Source organism: Sander lucioperca, chromosome 22, assembly GCF_008315115.2.
Source record: "Sander lucioperca isolate FBNREF2018 chromosome 22, SLUC_FBN_1.2, whole genome shotgun sequence".
Lineage (NCBI taxonomy): Eukaryota > Metazoa > Chordata > Actinopteri > Perciformes > Percidae > Sander > Sander lucioperca.
Window position 1 is genome coordinate 2,008,868 of NC_050194.1, and position 27,409 is coordinate 2,036,276.

Consider the following 27,409-nt stretch of genomic DNA (forward strand, 5'->3'; position numbering starts at 1 on the left):
TTGACTAAAAATGTCTTGTGTAGCGTTCGGTTGCACCTTCCTAGCTAGCTAGCGCAAGCTAGGAAGGTCTGGTAAGAGCGACAAGGAAGAAGTCAAGGGACGTAATTCCAGTCCTACAGTAAACATTCCCAAACAAGCAATGCACATCTAATAACATAAAGCCTTTGGTAACAAGTGTAACATGAGCCTGATTATCCTCACAATGTTACCGCTGCTTCTATATATGCTTCTGTAAATTTGACAGCTGTAATCAATCCAAACTTGCCATGCCATCTCTCCCCTTTTAGTGAGTGGGTTAAAGATTAGGTTGAATAGTTGAATGAAAACCACCTCCCCCATGTGTGGCCATGATGTTGGGGCAACATCTTTTGTTTTGTTAATGACCTTCCTGCTGCTAATGTCTGGTTAGAGCAGGAAGCTAAAAGCTTGAAGACCTCTCCCAAAAACTCAAGACAAGATAAATCACAGAAACATTAACCTTACTGAATGTTTTTCACACAACACACAAAATGAATAAAACCTAAAAGGCATGACACATTGTAATCAATTTTAGCATTTTTATTTTGGCAAGTAAACTAAATGGCAAACATTTTGCGTAATGAAAGAACAACAATAAGTCCCCTCAGCATTAATATTTGTCTATTTCACATTTTTCCCGTGTGCACTACGTCTTTCAGTTCAACAGTCAACACAAAACTTGCCATCTGATTGCACAGCCCGTCCTCACCCAGAAAAAAAACATAAATGTGCAAGCAACTCATAGCGACTGACAATTACGTTTCCTGCTGGGCAGCGAACTCTTGTTGCTGTAGTAATTAACGCAAGAACAAACGTAAAAGTGTTTGGGAGCCCTTACTGTATGCCACCATGCGGCAGTAAATAGAACAGTTGTATTAACGCAATTTCACTCATCAAAACTAGCAGGGTGCAATAAATAAATAATTTAATTTTTCTGTACTTTTAAGTTATTTATTACAATTTACATAGTTTTCCTTTTTTATTATTCCCTGAAGGAATTAATGGTACAAAGTACCCTTTGTTTTTATATTTTCTATGAATAAAAATTTTTTAAATGATAAATGACTTCCCATTTATGTTATTACAACTATCAAAATATTACATTTCTCATCTCTGTACATGCTGCACAAAATAATTAAAACCAATGTGAAACATGTTTTTTTCATGTTAACAATAAAAAATATCATATAGTAATCAAAACTTTCTCCAGTTTCCAGTGTTGGCAGACAGGTTTGGCTTTGCATATGGCAGTATCATCAGCTGTGGCACCCTATTCTGGCAGTGATCATCCTTGAGAGAGAATATAGAAAGACACCCACACTGAACAACCGTACCTTTTCTTTGACATTTTTACACAGAGAAAAACCTTCATCACAGTGTGGATGTTGAATGATTCTACAACATCATAATAATAAAAAGAAAGATGCAAACCCTGCATCAGCACATTTGTGAAAAGCCAATATGTAAATGACACAGGTTTTTGTTGGAGTGTCAAAATGGAAAAATACCCCACAAAGTACAAGTTATTCCAGCAATGATAGACTAAATATGGTGAGTTAGGTTGCATAATCATATATTTTCTCATCACCCTAAACTGCGTTATTTTGACTTGATGACATACTCATGCTGGACAACAGAAAGTAACAATAAATGAATGTAATTTTTATGTAGTGATTACTGGTTATTTAACTGCAAAATATATTAACAAATGTGTATTTGGGGTTTTAAGGTTCTTAGGATACCTAGCATGATCATTGAAAGGTAACACAGAGAAGGACATATAGTTAACAAGATAGCAGTCTGCTCCATTGTCTTTTAAGAAACCAACTACTGTTTCACCTTTAACAGCTCTTGTTTATATTCATTGCATCAGTTGCATCCCATTCCCTAGAACAGAATAAAGAAAAGAAAGCAGACAATTTGCATTAGAGTGAAGAGCAGTGAACATATCTAAATGTGGTAACTAAATGTCAGAAGGATGAATTTTGCTCCTACTTCGCACTTTTCTCTCAAGGGCATACCTGTGTTATTTATGCCAGGGAATCCTGTATATGCATAAGCAATCACGTCGCTGGGTGCTTTTGCACATATTATCTGGCAAAGCAATTACAGGACAATGACTGGCCCAGGATACATAAGCTAAAAGGGCTGGCTGCTTGTCCAACAAGCCAGGCATATTACATGGAGTTCATTCTCTGCCTTCTCACCATAACTCAACAATGACAAAGTAGGCCAGGAGTATTGAGAGCAGGGACTCACTGTCTATATAAGTCAATGGGAAGTTTGGGTGAGACTGGTGCTGTGTCTCAATTTGCTTACAACATACTTACACTTGATATTTTGAGTGCATACTGTGTTCACACTGACAAAGTATAGCAAAATGCAGTGCGGGCGAGGAAGCTGCAGCCATTGCAATTGAAACGGTGTAATCAAACTATAACAATGTGAGTTATACTACTGTTTTTTTCAATAAGTCCCACTATACTGTGGTCGGATAGTATGAAAACAAACCAGTATATATTTTGGCAGACGACAATAGGTGGCAGTAATGCTCCCGGTGCCAATTTACCATTAAAAAGAAGAAGAAGAGTAATTTTTGGTCAGTGCATAACGGCCGTGCATGATTTGAGACAACACTACCCTGCTGAAATGTACGCACCACACAAGTGGGTACTAAGTGTTCACAGTGTAGTATATGCAAGTGTTCTCACAGAAGTACCTGAATTGATATACACCATAGGTGAGAACAATTAGACCAGGTTATGTAGATAATGAAATTGACAAAGCATTGCACCAGAACACTGGTAACTAGTTCTTCAAAGTGTTCCAATGGGCCTCAGGAGGTTTGGAACAAGGAGCCGCTGTGCAGAAAATCTCATAGTAATTTCAATCACCAGGATCAGTTACAATGAGGGCTCAACCAGGGTTGAACCAGGGTTGACTCTGTTTTGCTCCAGAGCAAGTTATGTTGTGTTATCAGTGTCAGCTTCTTGAGCAGTATGCTGCCAGTGCACACTGTGCAGTGAAATTGTGGCTTACAGTGCCACAGACTAATTTCATTTTACTTTTGTGTACAGATATCCCTAAACAGAGACTGATTAAAGAACTAAAGCATTGTATTTCTTATACTTAAAACATTAGAAAGTAAGCCAAAAAGTTGTACACAAATATGATAGTATATATATATATATATATATATATATATATATATATATATATATATATATATATATATAGATAGATAGTGTTATACAGCGGGCTCTGTCTACTAGGCCTGCACGATTTGGGGAAAAATATGAATCATCACTTTTTAGCTTAGAATTAATATCACGATTCTCTGCCACAATTTTTTTCTCATGAATTGTAATGTTTATTGCACACATGAACCATGACAAAACAAAACAAATTGGCAGTACCAAACATAGGTTTTTTTGGCACCTATAGCACATTGCGTATCACCACAAGCCTGTAAACATAGAGGCTTCAATGAATAAAGAAAATAAAGTACATACGCCAGTATTTAAGTACTGTAGGCTACCAAAAATAGTGACATATAACACAATGAGCTATATATGGCCCTGATACAGGCTATATCTGAACTCCTTGAACATGTCTTTACATAATTAAAACATGTCAATCAACATGCTGTAGCTACAGCTTCAGTCTCAGAGAAATGGAGTTTGTCAATTGCCAATTTAAGTACAGTATAAAAAACAGAATGATTTCTTAGCACACTCTAACTGCTTGCCTTTTATAGAATGGACATTCAACTGGCCATTCAAGTAGGTTACCAAGAATAGAAGTTTAATGCACTGTGCTGAATATGGCCCTGAACATGGCTGTAAGGCTAATTGAAACGTCTTTCGGACCTCTTGCCTAGTACAGCTTCATCATATTGCTCTTTGTGGTGACGTTTGAGGTGCTGGTAAAGATGCGTGGTGTTACCTTGCGGTGCTGCAACGAGGGCAAAGCCTGCCTTGCAAATCACATCAGACTGAGCCCCGTCGTCTTGCTTGAATCCAAAATACTTCCACACCACCGAATGCCAGCCTTTTTTCAGAACGAGTTGGGTTTGAGACTGAGCGGTTGGCTGATTCTCGTCACTAGTACCTGGGTTTTCATCAATATCCATTTGGTTTATTTCCAAACTACCGCGCTTGCTCGACGAGTGAAACACGTAACTAAAAGGCGCTTTGTCATTGGCTGAGTGTGAAGCCCGGAACTTTGTGAGAACTGTCCTACTAAAATAAAGGACAAAAATGCCCAAAACAAATTTAATTCTTTTTTTTAATTTATTTATTTTTAAATCAAAGTCATTTAAAAATTAAATCGTGAATTGATGTCGCGATTTTATAACGATTTATTGTGCAGGCCTAGTGGCTAATACATCATGGTTCGCAGTGGGGTCTGGAACAGCTTTAGCTTGAGACCAGGTAAGAAAATGTTGACACACCTGTACAGGTGTGTCAACATTTTCTACAAGTGCAATTTTTAACTTACAAGTTCTGATTTTTTTTACAAGCTCGCATGTGTTTTGTTTCTTTTTGTGACTTCAAATTCAGATCACATGTGTGTGAATAATTTTAACAAGTGCAAATGTTAACATACAAGTTCAGATTTTTTGTTCTGCAAGTTCTCACATAGTATTCTACAAGCTCTTACATTTTGCACCATATTCACCTTCATACAAAAGTTCAGTTTCAAGAAGATTGATAGTACCTGCTACCATGACCAACTGAGCTGACACTGTATCTCTAAGGACTGTAACTGGTGCCTCAGTTACCCCTTCTTCAACTACAACCATGCCATCAGACAGGAAACCATTACATTTCCAAGTAAGCTTCATCAATAGCTTTTACTAGCTTGTGAACAGGGTTCAAACCAATAAGAGTACAACGTACAGAACAACCACCCTCTCCTGAGACGTTTTTTTCCCTGGAGAGCAGGACAGCGGGACTTGATGTGACCACGTTTTCGACAATAATGGCAAATTATGTCTACTGAGGAAGAAGACTTAGTTTGTCGGCCATTAGTTTGAGGCTTCTCTTTGACTCAGAGCTGTATACACAGTTTGAACATCCAAGTCATTCAAATAGGTCTGCATGACCTTAGACAAGCTCTGCTTAAACTGTTCGAGAACCATCAGCTCACGCGGATCCTTGAAGGCATAACTTCATTCGCTCTTAGACATTGATCAAAAGCTACCTCTTGTTGACGTGCAAAGTCTATGTGGGTTTGACCGGGTTGTAATTTTTCGGTCTTTAGTAGCAGTCTATATGCCACTGGGACTAGCTTGTAAGCTTTTAATACTGCCTATCATAATCGGCAACCTCACCGGAGTCTAGAGCGACATAAGCAACTGCATTGCAACTTTCGCAAACATCTAAAAAAAAATAGTTAAACTTTCTCTGGGTCAAACCTTGGCACCAGAGGGAAACACTTATGGATATCAAAAATGTTTTGTTGTTCCTGACGCCTATTATCTAAAGCGAGCTTAGCTTTCTCCAAGTCAAACTTTATCTTTTCATGCTCCCCTCTTTCTCATGTTGTTCAAAAACCTAGCTGAGGGATTCTACCTCAAAGATGATGTGCTTATGAGGAAGTGGAGACCTCCTACACGACCCACTACTGATGAGTGAAGGGTGTATGAACAGATCGTTGTGCCTCAGGGTTATCGAGAAGAGGTGTTAAGTTTACCCCATGAGACCCCATTAGCTGGCCACTTAGGCATAAGGAAGACTCAGGCTAAGATCATTAGACATTTCTATTGGCCTAAACTCCATTGAAATGTAACTTTTTGTCGCTCTTGTCACTCCTGTCAGTTGGTAGGAAAACCTAATCAGAAGGTCCCTGTAGCTCCTCTGATCCCTGTACCTACTACAGAAGAGCCTTTTTCGAAAGTGGTCATAGACTGTGTTGGCCCTTTACCTAAAATGCGGAAAGATAATGAGTATGTGTTGACCATCATGGATGTGACAACTCTGTGTGACAAGTTTACCGGAGGCTGTACCTCTGGGAAACATTAAGGTCAGGACCAGCTTAGATGCATTGGTACCAACCAATGCATCTAAGATGGTCCAATCTTTTCTCGGTTTGGATTGCCAAAGCAGGTGCAGCATGACGAGGGCACTCATTTTTTGTCTGGGGTTTTACAGGTGTGAGTTTGGCATTCCTCAAGTGGTTTCTTCATCGTATCATCCAGGGAGTCCCAGGGAGTACTTAAACAGGCTCATCAGATGTAAAAAACTATGATAAAAACATATTGTGCCCAGTTTCTTGGGGACTATGATCTTGCTCCGCCATTTCCATGAGAGACTGTAAATCCACCGTTTTCACTCGATTTGAACTTGTGTTTGGGCATGAGGTTAGGTTAAGTTGTTTAAGGACCAGCTGCTACAGTATGAGCCAGTACCACCCAGTCCAACCATTTTGCAGTATGTTTCTGAGTTCAAAGATCGCGTTTGGTCTGCATGTCAGGTTGCCAGGGAAAATCTCCACCAAGCCCAGAACCGAATGAAAGCTCAGTATGATCAGATGGCTCTTGACCACCATTTTTCAGTTGGAGCCTAGGTCCTTGCTTAATGCCACAGCATGCGTCTGGTCTGAATGTGTCATTTTGTGGTCCCTACACAGTTTTGAAGAAGGCAGGGGACACAAACTATGTGATCAGCACCCCCGAGAAGTAGAAGATGAACATTTTTCTTTTTTATTTATTTTGCCATTTATTTTGACCAAACAGCCTCAGACCAAACAGCCTCAGACCAAACAGTCTCATACCAAACAGTCTAAGACCAAGCAGCCTCAGACCAACAGTCTAAGACCAAACAGTCTCAGACCAATAAGACAAAACAACCTCAGACAGGTGTTGGTTGATCTAATTTAACCCAGGCATTGCATTTGTGTAGGATGAGATTTAGGTTGAGATTTTAGACAGATAGATTAGATAGAAGACAATCATGGAAGCGTCACACTGACTGCTGCAAACCATATGCTTCTACACAGAGAACACTATTGAAGACTTAGACGCTGAAAGACTATTCTTGTTTTCCCACAAGTAACTTTGTAGCTACACCTTTTAAAAACAACAACAAGGAAGAGTGGGGCTAGCCCGGCAAGGACGCCAACGGAGGTCGCGGAGCAGTGAATGCGATCAGCGGCCGACACCAGCATGCCCGGCCCCAGAATGTGGAATGCAAATTGAATCAGCGGCTGGGTGACACACACACAGTGCAAACCCCTCTAGAAGTAGAAAGGACATGCACTCATCAAGGCCAGCTTAATCTCACTCTCATGTTAAATGCAACGCGCAGTGAAAAGGATACAAGGGGATTAATGTTATCAGCTAGGCTAGCACAGGTTAGTTTAGCGTTTGTAACAATAGTCTGATCTACTTGTGTCCTAGATGGGTGATATTATAAATGAAACAAAACTCCAGCACTCAGTCTTATTTACTCTGACAAACATGTTATCATCTTAAACGTGTTTGTTTTTGCCCACAATAAATAAGGACACTATTAATAAGAAGACGAAAACATAAGTTTTATTTTTACTGCGCAAAAACGAATGTGTCTCAGCTGAAAAAGCATTTGTTTTGTCGCAATAAATAAGACTGTTTAAGACAGTGAGGGCCTGAGTTGTTTTTTTTCCTTTTGTAAGTGCACTGTTCAATTTGGAGTGGTGTGTGCTGCTACTTTCCAATATACAGTGATGTTTTAAACCTATTTACGCTTTAACACAGTGTCAGCTGTCTTTCCTGCATTTGGCAGTGGTAACTGCGTTGTTTTTCGCCTGCATTATGTGTTTAACCTCTCCATATTTGTTTAATAGCTAGACAGTAGACTTTTCCTTGATTGGTCATATGCTGCAAACCCCACCCCTTTGGTTACATTAGGAAAACCTGGTTGATTTGAGTTGAAAACCACCGTGTTGACAACTGGTCACAAACAAATTCAAGACACTGTACTACAGTCTGTGCAACAATATATTCGGACATACTGCTTTCACTAATCCGGTACAGCTCCGGCCGGAGAGAAGAGTGAAGAAACACTATCGCCTGTCGAACAGAATTGTTACATAAAGTTTTTTATATCTAAATTTGATGCTGCTGTCTAAATGTTACAACCACAGTCCAGTAGTAGAAATATTGTTATGATGAGCAGGGGAAAAAGGACCTAAACGCAGAGAGCAGGCAGGCAGGAGAAGGTACGAACTGAGGATTTATTATAACAAAAGACGGCAGTACAAAAGACTGGAAAACCACAGGAAAAACTCACTGGGAAAAGCCACAAAAAACACAAGGCTGACAGACAGGGCAACGGACACAAACAGATACAAAATGATCTAACACGAGACAAAGGGAACACAGAGGTTAAATACATGAGGTAATGAACAAACGAGGGACAGGTGATACAACAGGTGAAACACATCAGGGCGGGGCAGGACAATCAGACAAGGCGGGAAAACAGAAAGTAAAACTAGACAAGACAGAAAACAGACTATCAAAATAAAACAGGAAACAAATATACACAGAGAACAGAACACAGTCAAAACAGGGTAAACAGAAATCTACACAATGAACAGGGAAATAAGTAAACCGAAATATACACAACACAAATAAACAAAACCAGATACATACAGAAATCTTCAAACAAGGCAACAGAAATATACAAACAGGTAACAAATGTACCGAATAGATATACAAAAACTTACAGAAAACATAATACAAGCAACTGAAAAATACACAACCACAACAAATATTGCATTCTACTCTGTGCTTAAAAGGTTAAAATGGTCACTGAATATGTCATGCATGTGACAACACTGGCACGTTTGTGTTTTTATACAGTATTAAACCCTCGGAACCCAGTCTGCTAATGGTTGTTTTTGATCTTGAAATGTTTGAAATAAAGTAGGCATAATCATAATATTACAGGCCAAACTAGTTCTTTTTTTAATTTTGAAGTTATTCTGAAGTTATTATTGTGATGTAACATTAGTGATATATGGCCTACTGTACAATGAGATATTCAAGCAGTCTACAAAAACACGGGTTATATCCCAGGTCATATCTGAAATGTCGTGAAAAATCTGGGGCACTAGTTTACTTACTTTATTATTTCAGGCGCTGTAAAATATTTCTGTCATATCTCTATAGGGACATAGAACATATCCAATACTTTTTTGTGACCCTAACCCTAACCCTTTTCATCCAATTGTAAACTGAATTACCCAACTGCTCGATCGCGGCAATGTAAGATGACCTAGTATGAAGAGCATCAACGTTAGGGAGTAGTATTAAAAGACCAAAACTTCACATAAGGAGGAAGGTTGGGATGGTAGAATGGTCAAACAAACACAGGACTTTCACAATCGAGACTGGTGATCGTGTCCTGTGTGAAACCAAATGTCAACATAGCCTCTAAAGTAACTATTATAATCACAAACACTATACTGTTATTGTGCTTTACCCAAACAATCAGCATTTCCTCCTAACTATTATAACCCATATGCTGTACAAATAAGATACATGCCAATAGGCTATACAAGTAGGACAACAGAAATCTTGCTTTGTGTTCATAGGACTATATGACTGGTTCATCTGGTTCATATGAGTGTGATTAAACAGGTGCCCATGGCCCTAATATGTCTCTTTGCAAGTTCATGAAGTGAGAGTTCCTAGACCGCACTTACATTTTAACAACACTCATCAGGTAGAATGAAACATTAACTCCTTTCACAAATTCCAGATCAATTATAGCAGAGATGATTCTTTAACTCTCACTCTCTGCCTGCTTTATGCTCATTGACATAGACAGATGAGGCTTAGCAGTTTAGGGTTTGGAGGCATGTTTTACCCACATATGGGCTGCTTGAGTGAGCTGCATCTCCAGGACCAGTCTGAGATGCAGACAGGGTCTCATGAGCGAGCTGCGTCCTGGGGCTCAGAGAGTCACAGCTGACTGATGCCGTGGAGATTGTAATTGTATGACACTTATCTGCTCTCCCACAGGGCCTCCGCGCACGAGCAGAACAACTGCATCCTACAGCACACACAAACACACACACACACACACGCACACGCACACGCACACGCACACGCACATGCACACGCACACACGCACGCACACACACACACACACACACACACACACACACACACTGTGTATGTGTAAATGCATGCGCAGCAGAGTCTGGGATGCTAGAAGGAACAGAGAACGTAACACACACACACACACACACACACACACACACACACACAATGATGGAGGTAATTCCAGTATTATCAGGGCTCTTGTCTGTGGTTTGATATCCTGTGTTCCCAACTTTACTTGTAACTCCAGCCCTGTTTCTCATGTTTGTCTAACCAGCCTAACCTCTCTCTGGCCTCTGCTTCTAGATCTACCTGCAGCTCTCTCATCAGTGCTTTGTGTCTTTTTCTTCTCTTTTCTTTTCCCCATTTGTTTCATCATTTCATTTCTGGACTTCCTTCCTTTGTTGCTTGATTTTCAACCCCACCTCTTGGCCACTGCAGGGCTTTGGGTTTGTAACATTTGAAACGAGTGCAGATGCTGACCGTGCACGGGAGAAACTAAATGGTACAATCGTAGAGGGACGCAAAATAGAGGTGCCTTCCTTTTCCTGTCTCTCCTTACCTCTTGCCCCCCTCTTCCTTTTTTCCACTCCTCCTCCCCCAATTCTCTCTTTCCTTTCTCTGCCTGCCTGATGTTTCCTGCAATACTCCCTCCCTTCCCTCTCCTCAACCATATCCTCTCTCCTGCCTGCTGCACCTTGAACGCTGCATGCTGAACCCTGATCCGTAAGTGTGTGTGACAAAAAGAAAGACAGACCTATTTAGGTGTGTGATTGTGTTGCAGTGTTTTTTTTTTACACAAATGAATTAGTCTTTGCTAATGATGTATTGTGTCATATGTGTTTGTGTCTGTGGCATGTGCATGAGATCAAAGTGGTTTTAATTTGAGTTAGAAACTACTCCTTCCAAACGGCGATCAGTTATATGCCAGTGTGCCTTAAGGCCCAGACACACAGAGCCGACGGCCAAACGTCAGCAGAAAAGGCAATTGGACTGATCAGTCTCCCCAAATTGGTCAAAAAGTGCCTCGGAACACACCAAAGAGACGAGACGTAATACGTCTCCATAACAGCAGGTGGCGCTAATCTGGATTTTCGCCCAAAAATGAAAACCGGCAGCTGATTGATTACGATCTCATATTGTACTAAAATAGTTCACCGAAACATGTTTCTGAAAACATTTTTAGAGAGAAATAGGCCGTGCAGTTGCTGAATCTGTCTTCATTTCAGATTAACAAAGGTCAGTTTAAAAGATTTTCGTCAGATTTTGAGAGACTCTAGTCACGCTCATTCCGCTCCCCGTTTCCGGGTTAGCACTCTCCCAATCAGATGGGTCATTGAGTCCGACTGCCGGCAGTGCCCACCCCGCCGATTATACATGTCAAATCGGCCAAAATGAAGACCGATGGCCCCTTGGACGGACGACGGCACGGAACACACCGAACAGACTCGAGTCACTGACCTCGCCAGACTGTCAGACGGACGATTATCGGCTTGGTGTGTCCGGGCCTTTATACTTTGTTAAAGGCCTCAAAGCTTAACAGTCAGTGTTCCATTTTGATGTCACCATCCTCTTGCATGGGGAGTATAATCTCCTCCATCTTTCCATCTGTCTGCTCACTTTTTTTTCTGTTTTCATTTGTCCATTTTAACTCATCAGGGTTAATCCAATAGAGGAATCTTAAGGCTGTTTCAGATACTAATATTCTTTACTGTATCACAAGATTGTTGTTGCCTTGACAGCTATTAACATTGAGTAAACCCACATGCAGCAACCCTGTCTCTTAGAAATGGTTTATATACTACTAATACCACTACTACTACTACTACTACTACTACTTTTCCTGGTAACATTTTTGAAGAACCATAACCACTGCCTGCATTATCCTCCCTGGTAAAGTTTTTTTTGGTGAGGACAGGGTGAGAGGTGGGTGTACAAAACACAAAACTTTGACACTAGAGACCAGGGTGGTGTGGTTAGAATTAGGCAACAAAAGCACTTTGATTTAGGTTGAAGAGAGATTGTGGTTTTGGTTACATGTTAATAAAGTTAACACGCAGTGTCTCATCCCTTGAGTCACTTTTGAATTTTCCCATGTTTAACCCAGAGCACCCTTTTGAGTAAATAAAATACTGACATAATGACATTTTAGTTTCTTGGCAAATACATTAATTTACATTGTTTCCTTGGTATGTTAATAGAAAATGTAATCTGGACAGCATTACATTTCCTCCAAACATATTTGATCTTGCAAAATGTGTTGTATATTAGCGTAATTTCTAGGAGGCCCATCTGCAGTTCAACCTGCCAGGGGGTCAGGTATAAAAAAGCTGTGAGCCCCTATTGTGAAATTATTAGCAAATAATAAACCTGTGGCAAGGAGAAGGAGACATAGCATTCAAAATAAACAATGGCTTAACAATGGCTGTACATGAAAAGCCATTCGCTTTGGATAAAAGCGTCAGCTAAATGATGTGTAATGTAATGTAAAAACATATTGCAATGCAAAATTTTGCAGTCCTCACTGTATTTTTGGCTTAGCACATCAACGTCTAAAACAAAGAAATTACATTGTGAATCAAGAACAACTCCAAAACTGTAATTCAGGGTTTTTTTTAAGATCTTAAATTGAAATCACTGATAAATGTTTCAGGGTTTTACAAACGCAATGTCTGTGGGCATTCATTCTCAGTTTTAAATGTTTATATTTTCTCTCACTTATTTTCTCTGATATTGTTGAATGTGTTTCAACATCACACCTTTGACTCACTGCATGTAGCCTCACTTGCTGAAATGATAAAATACCAGCATGGCATAGAGAGTGGTTGTGATGTGGATTATCCACAGTATGCACAGTTTTTTCTTTGTGTGTGTGTGTGTGTGTGTGTGTGTGTGTGTGTGTGTGTGTGTGTGTGTGTGTGTGTGTGTGTGTGTGTGTGTGAGAGTATGAGTGAGAAAGAGACTAACCTCTGTCTGTCTGCTGACAGGTCAACAATGCCACAGCCAGAGTAATGACAAACAAAAAGGTGGCAAACCCTTATACAAATGGTAAGACTTCAGCCGTATTGCCATCTCTTCCAAGCTCCTTTGCACATCTTCTAAAAGCTGATTTGCTTTAATTTCTCCCATTCTAATGTATTCTCCTACTCTTAGTTTTGTTCGGTTTTCTCCACTCTCTAGTTTTCTTGCCCATCATTCAATTCCAGTGCCAGTTGGGGTGTTTTACATAAATAAAGCAAAAAAAAGAGCGAGGAGTAATTTGTAAAGAGGGAGAAAAGGGCGTTTAGGGTGTGTTTCTCTCCTCCATCTCTCTCACAGACTGTCATTCGTATGGATGGAATGAAAGAATAGCAGAGGGAGAGAGGGAGTGTACGAGGGAGATGGTGAAAAGCAAAAGAAGCAAAGAGGAGGAGGGGATGGATGAACAAGGAAAAGAATTAAATGGCTAGACCATGGATGTATAATAAGAACTGGATACAGCGTTCAAGGCAGAGCCCCGTTCATTTCTATGAGAGTTGCTCAGTGGTGCACAAAGCCATCATGGAGCCAAAAAATACCCGGATGTTCAGCACTGCTTTCGTACCGTGCGGCCCATAGAGCAGGCGCACCAGAGATGGCCACCAGCCGAGTTTTCTACTTCCGGTTTAGCACTCCACTAACTTGAATGGGGATCAAATAATTTAAACATGCAGCTTTTCCAGACTTTCCAAATGTTAATGGACTGAATGGATCAAATTCTGATTGTGAAACGAGGCATTTCATGGGGGTTGCTTCAAAGCCCGGCCGCTTCCTAGGAGCCTGGGCCAGACATGTCTGCACCTCTCTTCCACATGCATGCACACACACACACACACACACACACACACACACACACACACACACACACAGATGCACACCTCCATCCTGTTTGAGGGTGCAGAGAAAGAGAATGATCCCTGAAGGGTTTTCCATTTGTCACTGTCATCAGGCCCCAGGCACACACACACACACACACACACACACACACACACACACACACACACACACACACACACAATTATGTCCTCCCAACTCCCCTCTCTCGCTCTCTCTCTCAGTTCTGGTCAATCTGCTTTATTGGCCTCAGCGATGGTTGTGCACACTGTTGCCAAACACCAAAAATACAACTGAATGACATTTCTTATTCATTTATCAAATAAAGGAAGAATATAAATTAAGATATGAATGTATAATATGTATGATATGTTGCGGTATATAAATATAGTGAGACGTAAAATAGAAATATGGTCAAACAAATAGATATGCACCTTTGAAATAATGTAAACAAATTAATTGTGCGTGGCCTGCTTGTGCAATATTATCCTGTGTAACCAGTTACAGTCAAGATTTTCATTAAACGTGGTGCATTCGCTCAATTTTCATTGTTGGTGACACAATGACAATCGTTTGATATGTTTGATATACTGTAGAAAGTTTGTTTAACAATCCCTCTGTGTATGTGTGTGTGTGTGTGTGTGTGTGTGTGTGTGTGTGTGTGTTGGCGTGCGTGCATTCGTCCCCTGTGCAGGCTGGAAGCTGAATCCAGTGGTTGGAGCAGTGTATGGCCCTGAATTTTATGCAGGTAAAGAATCACACAGTTCTAAAAAGAAAAATGCATACTGTACTGTAGAATCCTTATTTATACTGCTCAGTCGTATTTCCACTGTTTGTTTTTTATCTTTATTTCCTTTTCCTTTGTCTTTCCTTTGACTTCCTTTCATGTGTTGTATGGAAGATGGTCCACCTTGTAATCCTGACACAGATTACATTGACATGTTATGTGTTTGTGTGTGTGTGTGTGTGTGTGTGTGTGTGTGTGTGTGTGTGTATTTGTGTGTGTGTGTGTGTGTGTGTGTGTGTGTGTGTGTGCGTGTGTTTTAAATGTGCATATAAAACAAAAACTGCTCCATCTTTCCAACAGCACATACACACATGCTAGTCCAACACTAGTCTACTTTTTCATTAAATAAATGATCTGTCCTCTTAAACCTGAACTCACTTTAAATACACTGTAAATATTACTTAAATAGAAATATTTTAATAATATTTTAATTTTACCCACTTAAGTGTCTTTCTGGCCAGTTAACCTCTTCAACTCACAGAGCAGCAGCACAGGGCTTGACACTTAGTGTGCTTTCTTTCTTTCAGATCATTTTGATTATTGACATTAAACCCTAACCTTAACCATCGTCTTCGGTCATACATGTAGATGTGACTTCCATCTTTTGTTTGTTGTTTTGTGAAAATATCTCATCAATTATCATTTTAGGCATTTACAGTGACTCTCAGTAACTGAGATGGTTTATTTTCCCATGGCTGGAACAATATTGTAACCAATAAACCAGATCTAGTCATCATATGCATAGAAGTATTAGAAAACCCACACTCATACTCAGTCTGGCTTGCTAATTTATAGGATATTAAATCATGGAGTAATCTTTAAAGCACCACTAAAATTCGCCAAGCCTAAACGACACCATATGCCTCAATTTCACCCAGAAGGATGGATGGATGGAAAAACAGAAAAACTACATGACACAAAATTGGGAAAATCAGTCATGCCTGTGTCATGTCTGCCCTTTACATTTTTCTATGTGTTGATACCTTCTTCTCATTAAATTAATCTTTCTTGTGGCTCAGTTCTACTGGCATTCATTCACCCATACATACAGAGTGCAGTTTATATCCACGCCTCCACCCTGCATGCCTTCCTGCATTTCTTCAGGCGTTTCTAATTCTCTCTCTCTGCTCTCATCACTCTCTCTCTCACTATCACCAAAAGAAAAATTCCCACCTGTAAATTAAAGTGCATGGGATTGGGAGTTCTTCTGGAATAGTTATGAGTGCATTTAATCTAGTTTTGGGATGAAGTAAACCACGATGTAAAGGGGGATGTAAGGGCGATTAATCACCCTTTATCAGACGGCTTTCCCAGCACCAATCAGCTGAATCGGCCTCCATAAATCCTGGCCAGCTGACAGTGCACTCAATCTCCATTGCCGGGCTCGGCTACAGGTTTATTGTGTGCAAATTCCATTCAGAAGAATGACAGACGACCTCCACATGCGTACACACCCATACTCACATACTCATGAATACCAGTATGTACACATGAACCGTAAAAAGAAATAAAACGGTGCAGAAAAACTTCGAAAAAGCTAAAAAAAGGGCTTTTAAGTCCAACGCTGCCAAATGTGTGAAATTAACCGAACTCTTTTCAAAAGGTTTAAATTCGGCTGCTGCAGCGAAGGATATAGTGCCATAGAGGTAAGAAGAAAACAGAAAATACAGCTAGCTCAAGTCATTTTCACGCAATTCACGCTACTTATAGTTAGCTCCAGTGTTTTTTGACAGTAGCCTACATTGTATTAAACAGTTGTAAGCTTAGCGTTGAACCCCCGTATATTTTAAAATGTCATTATTGCTTTGTGATAATTGGTTATAAATGTTAGCTAGCCTGTTACTGAATTGCATGAATTAAATATCAGCACATAAGGTGGGATTTAGGGTAAACAGATTGCTGTAGGTTAAAGGGATACTTCACCGATTTAGCATTAAGCTTTGTATTAGTAGAAACACGGTAGTATTTTCGAATGACCATGCTTCCCTCCCTCATGTCTCCCTGAGACGAGAGATTTCTGTATTGTGGGTCTGGAAAAAATCTTCCGACGACGTAAAACGACGAATTTTGCGTCATCGGAAGATTTTTTGCCCAGAGGCAAAGGACTACAGCCATAGCTGTATATAAACTGGACCAACAGATCCCGTGTCTCTGGACGGAGACCAGTGAAGTCACTTTTCCAGTGATGGCTGAGCATTACTGAGCAGCCTCCAACTGAGCTTGAAGATGTAGATGTGATGTGAGCAACCTGCCTGAAAGTTGTAAGTCTTCTGGTAGCTGTCCCAAGAGAAATCTCAATCATTCCCTATATATATAATGTGAGGATAAAATATATATGTAAGGAGATAACATAGGCACACGGTAATTATTGTTAACTAAAATCCTAGTTAAAATTAGTAATTAAACTTAAACAGTGAATGTAAGTCGAAACTGCCTGAGAGCTTCTCCTGTACTGTACGGTAATTCCTCTATGTGACAGTAAGTCACGTGGTTATGACACAATCGTTAGCCTATTTTTATAAAAATGTCTGCTACAGAGCCATAACGTGAGGTACAAGGTAATGGAGCCTTTTATACATTGTCGTATTTCTTTAGAAATAAACAATGGATAAATTGAGTCTTCAAACGCTTCAGATGTAAAGTTATTCGCTGTCAAAGTGGCACCAAAATGAATGGCAGTCAATGGAATGCTAACGGAAGGTGATGGCTTGGTAGCATAAAAATGGCGCCATAGGAGCTACGCGTTCCAGGGAGAGGCTTACCTCCTTCACTACAGCCAGTAGCAGGAGCTACTTCCGCATGTTTTCAACCCGCCCATAGGGGGTTGGACTGTCGTCTTTGCCTGAGGATTGCCGAAGCAAAACGAGTGTCAGCCATGTTGGCGCTTCGCTAACAGGGAGCTTCGTCTTTTCAGCAGAAAACTTTTACAACAATTATGTGCATTCAAACTACCGCACGTGTACCCCGGGATACATTGGTACAGATTGGAGAATATGCAGGAAACTTTATTACAGACGGAATACTCAACACACTACGCAAGCTTCGCTTGCTACGCAGACCAGCACCTCAGCCTGCGGTGTCGCTTGATGAAAATAGCCGGGTAAAGGGACCTCGACAGCGGTGTGCAGAAGTTCAAGGCGAGCTAGGTGGAAAGCTAACGCTAGCAGGCCATCTGTTCCATCAATCCTGCTTGCAAGTGTCCGCTCATTAGACAACAAACTGGACTACATCCAATTTCAATGAAACTCCCAACGGGAGTTCAGAGACTGCTGTGTTTTGTTGTTGTGGAAACATAGCTAAACAACAGTGTACCGGACTATCCAGCTACCAGGCCTGCTAGCCTTCCGAGCAGATAGAGATGCTGCTCTGTCGCCAGGTAAGACTAGTGGAGGCGTGCTGTGTTAACACGGACTGGTGCAGTAATGGGTTGCTTGTATCCAACTAACTGCTAACTGCTGGTGGAGTTTGTGACTGTTAAATGCCGACCATTCTACATTTTACACAAATTCACGGCTGTGTTTATACTCAGTGTTAACAGCCCACCAAGCGCTAATGCTAGTATGCATCAGCCAAAAACACATTTTTTGGCTTTTCTCGGCCTAGAAGCTACTAATTTCTAAAAAAAAAAAAAAAAAAATCACATTTCTACTACATAAGTGAGAAGCCGCTGCTGACGGGCGCAGAGCTCCGCCGGAGCTCGGACTGCTGTCTGTCTGCACGGCCGTCTGACGGCATCAGTATTAAATTGAAATAGTTTCATTACCGGTTAAAAACCTCTTGTAGTCGCTTTAAATAGTAATCTAATTCGGTGTTTTGGTACAGTTGGTTTTAACGCCTGATGCGAAGTGTAGGCCTATAGAGTACACATGACAATCCTGAACAAGCAGCGTCGGTCTGCTCCGTCTTTCTGCTGTGCCCCATTCACGTAGTGTTTAGTTTTTCACTATGAACTCTGCAATTAATCCGTGGTTCACATGTATGCATGAACTGTGGTGGTCCATTACACTGTAGGCTGAACATCATTATGATATATATATATATATATATATATATATATATATATATATATATATATATATAATGTATAAAACATTACACTTCACAACGTTTTGTATCCATAACATGATTGTGTTAAATTTGGCAGTAAAAGCAGTAGCCTCTGTAAGTCAATCCTACATTTTCAACTTGGGAGCAAAATGTGCTCCTTGGGGAAAAAAAGTGACCATAAGCCCTGTTTATGCTAATTAAACAACTGGACTTTGGGGTCAGGTGTAGTCTATCTGGGCCCATGTCCCAGATGTGAAAGCCCCCTTACTGGACTACTGAATATAATAATATTCCATTATATTTTTTATTTTGAATTGTTACCTGCCACCAGAATTTTCTGATTTCCTTGCCATAAATATAGACATTTTTACCATAAATTGGTGCCTAAAAATATATGAGAATACAGGAATTGAAGTCTTTTACCCTAAAAATTACCTGGAGGAGACCACACACCACCCTGCTTTATGTGTTCCCCCAAAGGCCAATTCTGAGCCAGGAAAAACCCTGAAGTATAATCACAGACAGCCATACAAACATATTAAAACTGCAGAGTTAGAGAGTTAAAAAAGATGAAAAGATAGAAAATCAGACAGACAATACTGTATGTACAGTGTCAACAGAGAGAAACACGGACAATCAAACAGACAGACAGTGTCAACAAAGAACAACATACTGTAGAGAATGACAGTAACAGCATACAAACGGCATAAAAAGACAGCACACAGACTTTACAACATCCTCAGATTCTTTTTCTTTTGCTTTTACTGTATGTGTAAATTAAAAAATAAAAACGTTTTCTCTTTAAAAAGCAGTAAGCATTGTTTGCCAGCCACTTAAAAATATGTTACATAAGGTACTGCCTATATTATTTCACCATCTCTACACAAATGTAATTAGTGAATGCACGTGTCCATTGGTGGGGCTGCATGGGCGTGGTAATGTGGGCTGGTGTGGCTACAGTGCCAGGGCTGAATTTTTGTCCCAGTCCGCCCCTGCGTAGCGTAAATAAGTGCCTGAATGTGCACCTGGCCTTTGAGACAGGATGAGTGGGGAAAACTGGTAATTGTAGCCTATATGTGGCTATGTGTGTGTGTGTGTGTGTGTGTGTGTGTGTGTGTGTGTGTGTGTGTGTGTCAGTCTCTCTGTCCGTTTGTCGGTCTCTCCCTCTGTGTGCCTGATCACGTGTATCACTGTGAGAAGTCAAGACAGCCAAAATCACCATAAACCGGGCTGTTTTATTTCGAAATGTGTTTTATTTTGGTAAATAATCCGGCTGCTCTGTGGTCTTCCTGTATGTGATTACCTGCCTGGCTTGACACATATGCTCGTGTCTCGCGTAAAAAATAAAGGCAACGCCGAAACTATTGTTGCAGCGCGCGGGCATTCGCGGACGCTACGCGCCCAGTGTGGCCGGACCGATTGGATAATGTGGGTGCTGAAATAAAAATAGCTGTGCTACGCTGCTATACATGACGCTTACACCTACGGTATGTTACTGGTGTAAGACCCCTACAAAATACAAACTTTCCACTGTGAAACGTTCTGCTCCATTCTTGGTTTCGACAGTGGTTCAGGTTGTGTTCTGATTGTGGCTTAAACTGGTAAGGAAATAGACGAGGCCATTCAGGGACCGTCTGAACTCCCATTATGGTAAGGGGTGTGACATTTGCGACACACGCTCAAAGCGGTTTACCAGTCACAACTGAGTGGGTCAGCTGACCAATCAGAGCAGACTGGGCTTTTAGGTAAGGGAGGGCGAGAGATCAGATAGAGTGTTTAAGAGAGAGACACTGCAGCAATGTCTCGAGACGAACCAAGACAGCTTTTGAGTTTTGTTTCTGTTGACTTTAAATGAAATGTGTTTTATAATGAAAAACCGAGGACAGCAGTCTTGTTTAATACTGGACCAATTTCAAAAATTGTTGCTCCCATCAGTCAGACAGCTTGGAAAAAATGATGTTACCCTTTAAGCCATAGTAATGAAATTTAACAATTCCTGCTGATATTTTATAATAAAACAAGAAGGGACAGGAGTATTGTTCCTGAAAGGTGTACAATGCATGGTTACATTTGCAATAACAGCAATTTAAAATGACAAATTGTAACAGATTAGAAAACTTGAAGCCCTACTATAAACATACAATAAACTAAAAATTCAATTCAATTCAATTTCATTTATAATATCAAATCATAACAAGAGTTATCTCAAGACATTTTACAGATAGAGTAGGTCTAGCCCACACTCTATAATTACAAAGACCCAACAATTCCAGTAATTCCCCCAAGAGCAAGCATTTAGTGCACGGGTGGCGAGGAAAAACTTCCTTTTAGGGAGAAAACTTGGGTGGTGAGGAAAACTCGCTTTTAGGGAGAAACCTCAGACAGACCCAGGCTCTTGGCAGGCGGTGTCTGACAGTGCCGGTTGGGGGTGTGATGAACAGTGACAATAATAGTCACAATAAAGATAATGGAACTATGACTAGAAATAGTAGTAGTTGTAGTAGTTCATGGCGTAGCAGGGCACTGCAGGGCATAGCAGGATGTAGCAGAGCACTGCAGGGCATAGCAGGATGTAGCAGGGCATAGCAGGGCAGAGCAGGGCGCGGAGCAGGACCACGGCGACAGCAGCAACCATGATTTAGGTGCCACCCTAATCGAAGGAAAACTGCTGGGCGAAGGACTCCGGGGAATAAGCTCCCCAGAGCAAAGTTAGTAACAAGCATTTCTGGGACAAGGATTCACACAGATGGAAAAAGAGAGAGGAGAGAGGAGCTCAGTGTGTCAAAGGAAGTCCCCCAGCAGTCTAAAACTATAACACATATTGAAGAGCTGGTGCAAGGCAAACCTGAGCCTATTCTATAAGGGTTGGTAGACGAATCTGATGACTATGAAGAGAAGCAGAGAAGAGAAGGTGTGCCGTGTCTGTAGTTATACACCCTCCCCCACCAGTTTAGGCGAACGCTGCAACTCCTCACTCCCTAACATAAGCTTTATCAAAGAGGAGAGTTTTAAGTTTACTCTCAAATGTGGTGACAGTGTCTGCCTCCCGGACCCAGACTGGACGCTGGTTCCACAGGAGAGGAGCCTGATAGCTGAAGGCTCTGGCTCCCATTCTAATTTTAGAGACTCTAGGAACTACAAGTAACTCTGCATTCTGGGAGCACAGTGCTCTAGTGGGACAATACGGTACTAAGAGCTCTTCAAGATATGATGGTGGCTGACCATTTAGAGCTTTGTAGGTCAGGACAAGGATTTTAAATTCAATTCTGGATTTTACAGGATGCAGAGAAGCTAATACTGGAGAAATTTGATCTCTTTTCTTAGTTATTGTCAGCACACACGCTGCAGCATTCTGGATCAGCTGGAGAGTCTTAAGGGAATTGTTTGAGCAACCTGATAGCAGGGAATTAGAGTAGTCCAGCCTGGAAGTAACAAATGCATGGACTAGTTTTTCAGCATTATTTTGAGACAGGATGTGCCTAATTTTGGTAATGTTACGCAGGTAAAAAAAACATGGGAAATCTGAAATAAAGACCTGTCTCAAATAATTGCCTTCATTAAATAAAGGTCTGTCTTTAGGTCAGGTAAATAAGTGTTCTAGCACAACACAACCAGACGTCTACAGACACACACAAACACACACACACACACACACCCACATACACAAAATGCTATGCTTGGTCTAAGGGGTAAGCTCTGATTAGAATGGAGACCAGACAAACTGTAATGTTTTTGGATCCAAGTTTGCATATAAGAGCCTTGGCCTATGTAAGGTGTGTGTGCATCACAGTAAGAAGTGTGTGTGTGTGTGTGTGTGTGTGTGTGCAGGGCTTGACAGTGTGCATGTGTGTTTTTGGGTGACTGAGTAAAAAAGACTGCATGGGCATGAAGGACAATGAGGGAAATGTAATACTGATTGATTGACTGTGTCCTAGACTGAGTATATGCAAAGCAGGACCTGTGTGTGTGTGTGTGTGTGTGTGTGTGTGTGTGTGTGTGTGTGTGTGCAGGGCTTGACAGAGCAGCTCTCCAGAACACAACAAATAAGATTAAAATGCAAAATGCAGGCAGGGAAGTAACAAGGCAAGTGGCTCGGGCCTTTTTAAGAAATGGTGAAAATTTGCAAGTTGGAAGGGCGACATTCTGAGCTCTGGGATTTGTCATATTGGCGCACCATCATTGGTCGGCCGGCAGAAATAACTGTCAGCTATTCACTTTGTCTTTTCAAACTGGTGTTGAACTGGTGTTTGAAAAGCAAGCAGTGATTTGTTGCAATGTTTACATACAGTGGTATGACTGTAGCAATCATGCTGAAGCTGGCATGACTGCACTATACATGATACAGGAACATTTAACAGTCTTTGAAAGCAAATTCACAAGGTTTTGGCCATGCTATATATATTGATACTTACATTTGATTTGATTTTATTAGGATCCCAGTTGGCTGATGCAGCTACTCTCCCTGGGGTCCACACAATGGAATCTATCTTCCCATATACAGTCACAGTAGCATTTATAAATTCTGTAAATGCTATGATACATATGTAATCAATCAAATACATAATATCCTTATTACATTATGAGACAATAGCCTATGCTGTTTAAATAAAAGGCCAATGGTGGCCTCATTGATCAGTTCTGTCCGATTTTCAATGTAAATACTATAAAAGTAGCAGATTCTGGGTGCAGTTGACGTGTACATTGTTAAATAAAAAAATAAAAAATGTTGGTTTAGTTTTTACTTGAATACTCAAGAATATAAGAGCTTTATCTGATTAAAATGAATTAGATATTGTATTAGCAATCCCTCCAACTCTGGATGACAGAGTGATCTTTATGGAAAACCATTTCTTTAAAATGCAATGTAAAATTGCTTTACATTTTGCTTCCCTCTTCTAAAGTAAGGGCTGCATTTGAAGAGGCTCTGCATCTATTACTGAAGTTCTTCAACTTTTATTGCCACTCATTCTGCCACTCGAGTTGATGTCATCATTGTCAGATTTCAATGTATCTGCATACTTAAATTGAATAAAATTCACTCTTATATCTTGCAACCTCACTGTTGTAATGTACACTGTAAACCCCAATCCATCCATGACACAAAATTTTAATGTTACGTCCACACAAATGGTCAGGATTGTCAAAACAACATAAAAACTTTATGTTCATTTGACACAAAAAATCATCCCATGTAAGGTTGACATAATTTTTTTATGTTAAGTCAACAATTTTGACTTTTGAGTTCATTCTACTTAAATGTATAACATCAACATCACATAATTAGTTCAAGGCCAATTAACAACACATATACTGTGCACATAGCATATATTTTTATAGTTAAGTAAACCTAAAAAATGGTTGTCAAAATATGTACTCAATGTTTTTATGTTCATATGACAAGCGGTCACTTTCATGTTCTACAAAATGAAAATATTGTGTTCACTTAACACAACAAAAACACATAATTACAACATAAGTTCCAGAGTTATGCTGAACACAAATATTTTGTGCTGTTTTACCATAAAACTGCCACAATGTTTTGTGTTTTTACCAACGTATTATGTTTTAGTACACATAATTAAGTTTTAACTAGTCAAAGCAACGTTAAATTTAAAGGTTGAGAACAACTTCCATTTCTTTGTTTGTCTAATTTAAAATGTTTGAATAGAAAGGATACATACAATTTGTGTTATGTTTGATTTGATCGTACTGCAGTCAGATGCAATTGGTTCATTGGCTGGTCAATTCCCATGATGCAAGGCGGTAAATAGAGTTGTGTTAAAATTTGCTGAAAAGATTGCAGTTTGTTCGAAATACAAATGTAACTTTATGAATTCCGTTCATTAAACGTGTCTGCTTAGAATTTTTGTTGCCTGGTAATTGTCATTGTTGTGCTGATTTACATTTGTAACCATGAGTTAAGTGACCGTTACATTTGATAAGAGCTGGAGTATTGCAGCATTAGACTTTGAGTAGTAATAGGCTTCCTTCAGCCATTAAGCTGCGGTGTGTCACTTCACTAGTGGTCTTTTTGTGTAAAGTGATGCAAGATCAGCGGCTTTAGAGGGGCCCCTATTTTGCATGGGCCCCTTGGGCGGCCACACCCAAACACTCATGCTATTTCCGCTATAGATGTGGTTATGTTGTTTTAACTGTTTATTTGTTGTTTGTACATAAAATTAACAAGTTATGACACATCACTTTTTGTGTTTAATAAACATATAAATACTCATTAAGTAACCTGATCATTCTATGTTAATATAACGTAGAATAATATGTTAAGAAAACACATTATTTTTGTTGCATGACTAAAAAAATTATGTTAAACTGACATAAATTTCCTTTCAGATAACACTCATGTGACACATTTATTTTATGTTTAGTGTACTCAAAACTTTAATGTTACCATACTGTACTAAATTAAAAGTTTTGAGTGCAAGCCGTTTCCAAAAAAATGTTAGGTTAAGTTAGCGAATTCGGATTTACAGTGTAGCATGTAGATTTTATGATTTTCAGATGATCGATATAAAGACCACGCTACGATAAAGCCTTCTGTCACAGTCCTGGAATTGAGGTGATGCATTAAATGCAGTGGGGCCTACACACACACACACACACACACACACACACACACACACACACATACAAAGCCAGCAGCAAAAAATAATCACATATATTATATTACTCAATCACACGTATTAAAGGTACAATATATAATATTTCTCAATTAAATGTCTAAAAATGACTATACCTATTAGTTATATATTTTTTTTCCAACAATGTTCAAATCCAGAGAAATTAATTTTTTTTTTTCAATTACGCAAGATGTTTCGTTTGGTCGCATGTCAGTGGCGTCACATAAACTTTGACCCCTCTAGTTACTCTAACTTTCGTCAAAACACGGGATACACCAGATGATACGACAGTAATTCATTTTTGCAAGTGCGTGCGGGACTTTGACCTACTCGTCCTGTCTCACGTCTCATTGATTACATGCCATTTTGCAACACAGTAATACAGCAATGAAATGATTTATTTATATATTTCAATATTGATTGATCCAGCTTACTATAATGTGCTACCATGACAAGTAGCCAATAGTAATGCTTGGTGGGTTACGCTATAAGGTTACAACATCGTTCAACACACTAATAAAGTTATTTTCAGTATGATTGTTTTGACCACTGTTAACAGCACTGGGCTAACCCACGATTAAGTTTGCCACATAATGTTAGCTCTACAAATAGACGACTAATCTAATGCTAATTTAGCCAGCTAGCACACACCGGTCTGTCTGCCGTACTCCCCGGTGGTAAGAGACTTCAGTCCAGATGAGCGTGGACAACAGCCCTATGGGGACACATCCACAGTTAGCCCCCAGCCAGCTAGAAGTCAGCCACTAATGTTTCACCAATCCAAACCCCAGCCAGCACAAACCCCAGCCAGCACAAACTCCAGCGTCGGATGCTAATGACGCAGTCAGCAGTTTAATGATCATAGACCATAGACTTTATAAAATAGGGCCTGAATACGACGAGAGGAGGGGGTGGGCAGTGGGTGACTTTGGAGGCTGTCCACCAAATCAGAAGTTAGAAACGGTAGTAGTATTTTCTGCTATTTCTTCCATTGGCTAGACACATTTTCTTAACTTTTGATTGGGTGGGCAAGACAACGTGCAGGTAGGCCAAGGCGAGAAGTCGGAGATTCACTAACGTTAGACAACACATTTATAAAAACTACACATTCAAATAGTAATTTCAGCATTGGATTAGTATTGATTTTTTTATTGTTCGAATTTTATTCGACTTCCGGAATTCCTTCCGTACTGACTATGGATACCTCATACAACCTCACTTCAAAATATCCGACCCATCCCTTGAGATGTGCATGTATGTGTGTATGCAGCCTTGGGGTGCACTCTGTGTAGTATTGTGTGCATGTGGGTATCAGTGGATGTTGTTTTTTGTTTGTTTTATGGGCTTGATGGATGTCAGGCAAAGCTGCTATGAATTATGTGTTATTAGCTTAGCATGAACAAGTCATAGCTTATCATCAGATTGCATTCATTTATGTCACACCAACAACATGCACATGTTCTTATGCTCTCTCAAACAAACATTATGTCTCCTGACACACACATGCACATGAAAAGAGGAATGATTATATGGATGTCTGATATTAAGAAAAAACGGGAAGGTTGGGGCAACTTGGGTAAATTGATCTTTTGCTCAGAATACAGTCTATCACCAATGGATTGTGTGCTGGCTGTGTAGCATATTTATGCTGTCTGGCTAGTTAGAGCGGGACAAGGCAGACACAGCAGAGGGCAGAGGAGCTCCATCACTTTACACAGAGAGAGAGAGAGAGAGAGAGAGAGAGAGAGGGGTATCAGCTAGATATCTGTCAACAACAAATGCTAGCAGATTACATTTTAAACAGATGATATCAATATTTTATTTAAACATGGTCTATTTATTAACACTACAACATTTGAATTCCTGATTACTTGTTGCAGACAGACAAGATATGAACCATAGGTTACTCTGACAGGAAGGGATTACAGGACATTAGGCAGTCCACCACTGCAACACAGTCTCACTCCCTACTCGTTAAAT

General features: G+C 40.1%; 1 protein-coding gene across 7 annotated transcripts in view; it reads left to right on the forward strand.

Moving 5' to 3' along the window:
* Window positions 1-27,409, forward strand: part of LOC116055648 (RNA binding protein fox-1 homolog 3-like) — a 651,886-nt gene that overhangs the window by 551,913 nt on the left and 72,564 nt on the right. For 5 of the 7 annotated variants that reach the window (XM_035997778.1, XM_035997775.1, XM_035997776.1 and 2 more), the window contains 3 exons: window positions 10,550-10,642; window positions 13,096-13,156; window positions 14,655-14,708. In XM_035997778.1, coding sequence (XP_035853671.1) covers window positions 10,550-10,642; window positions 13,096-13,156; window positions 14,655-14,708 — 208 coding nt within the window. The remainder of the gene's footprint in view (window positions 1-10,549; window positions 10,643-13,095; window positions 13,157-14,654; window positions 14,709-27,409) is intronic. The other 2 variants (XM_035997779.1, XM_035997780.1) reach the window with 1 other exon arrangement.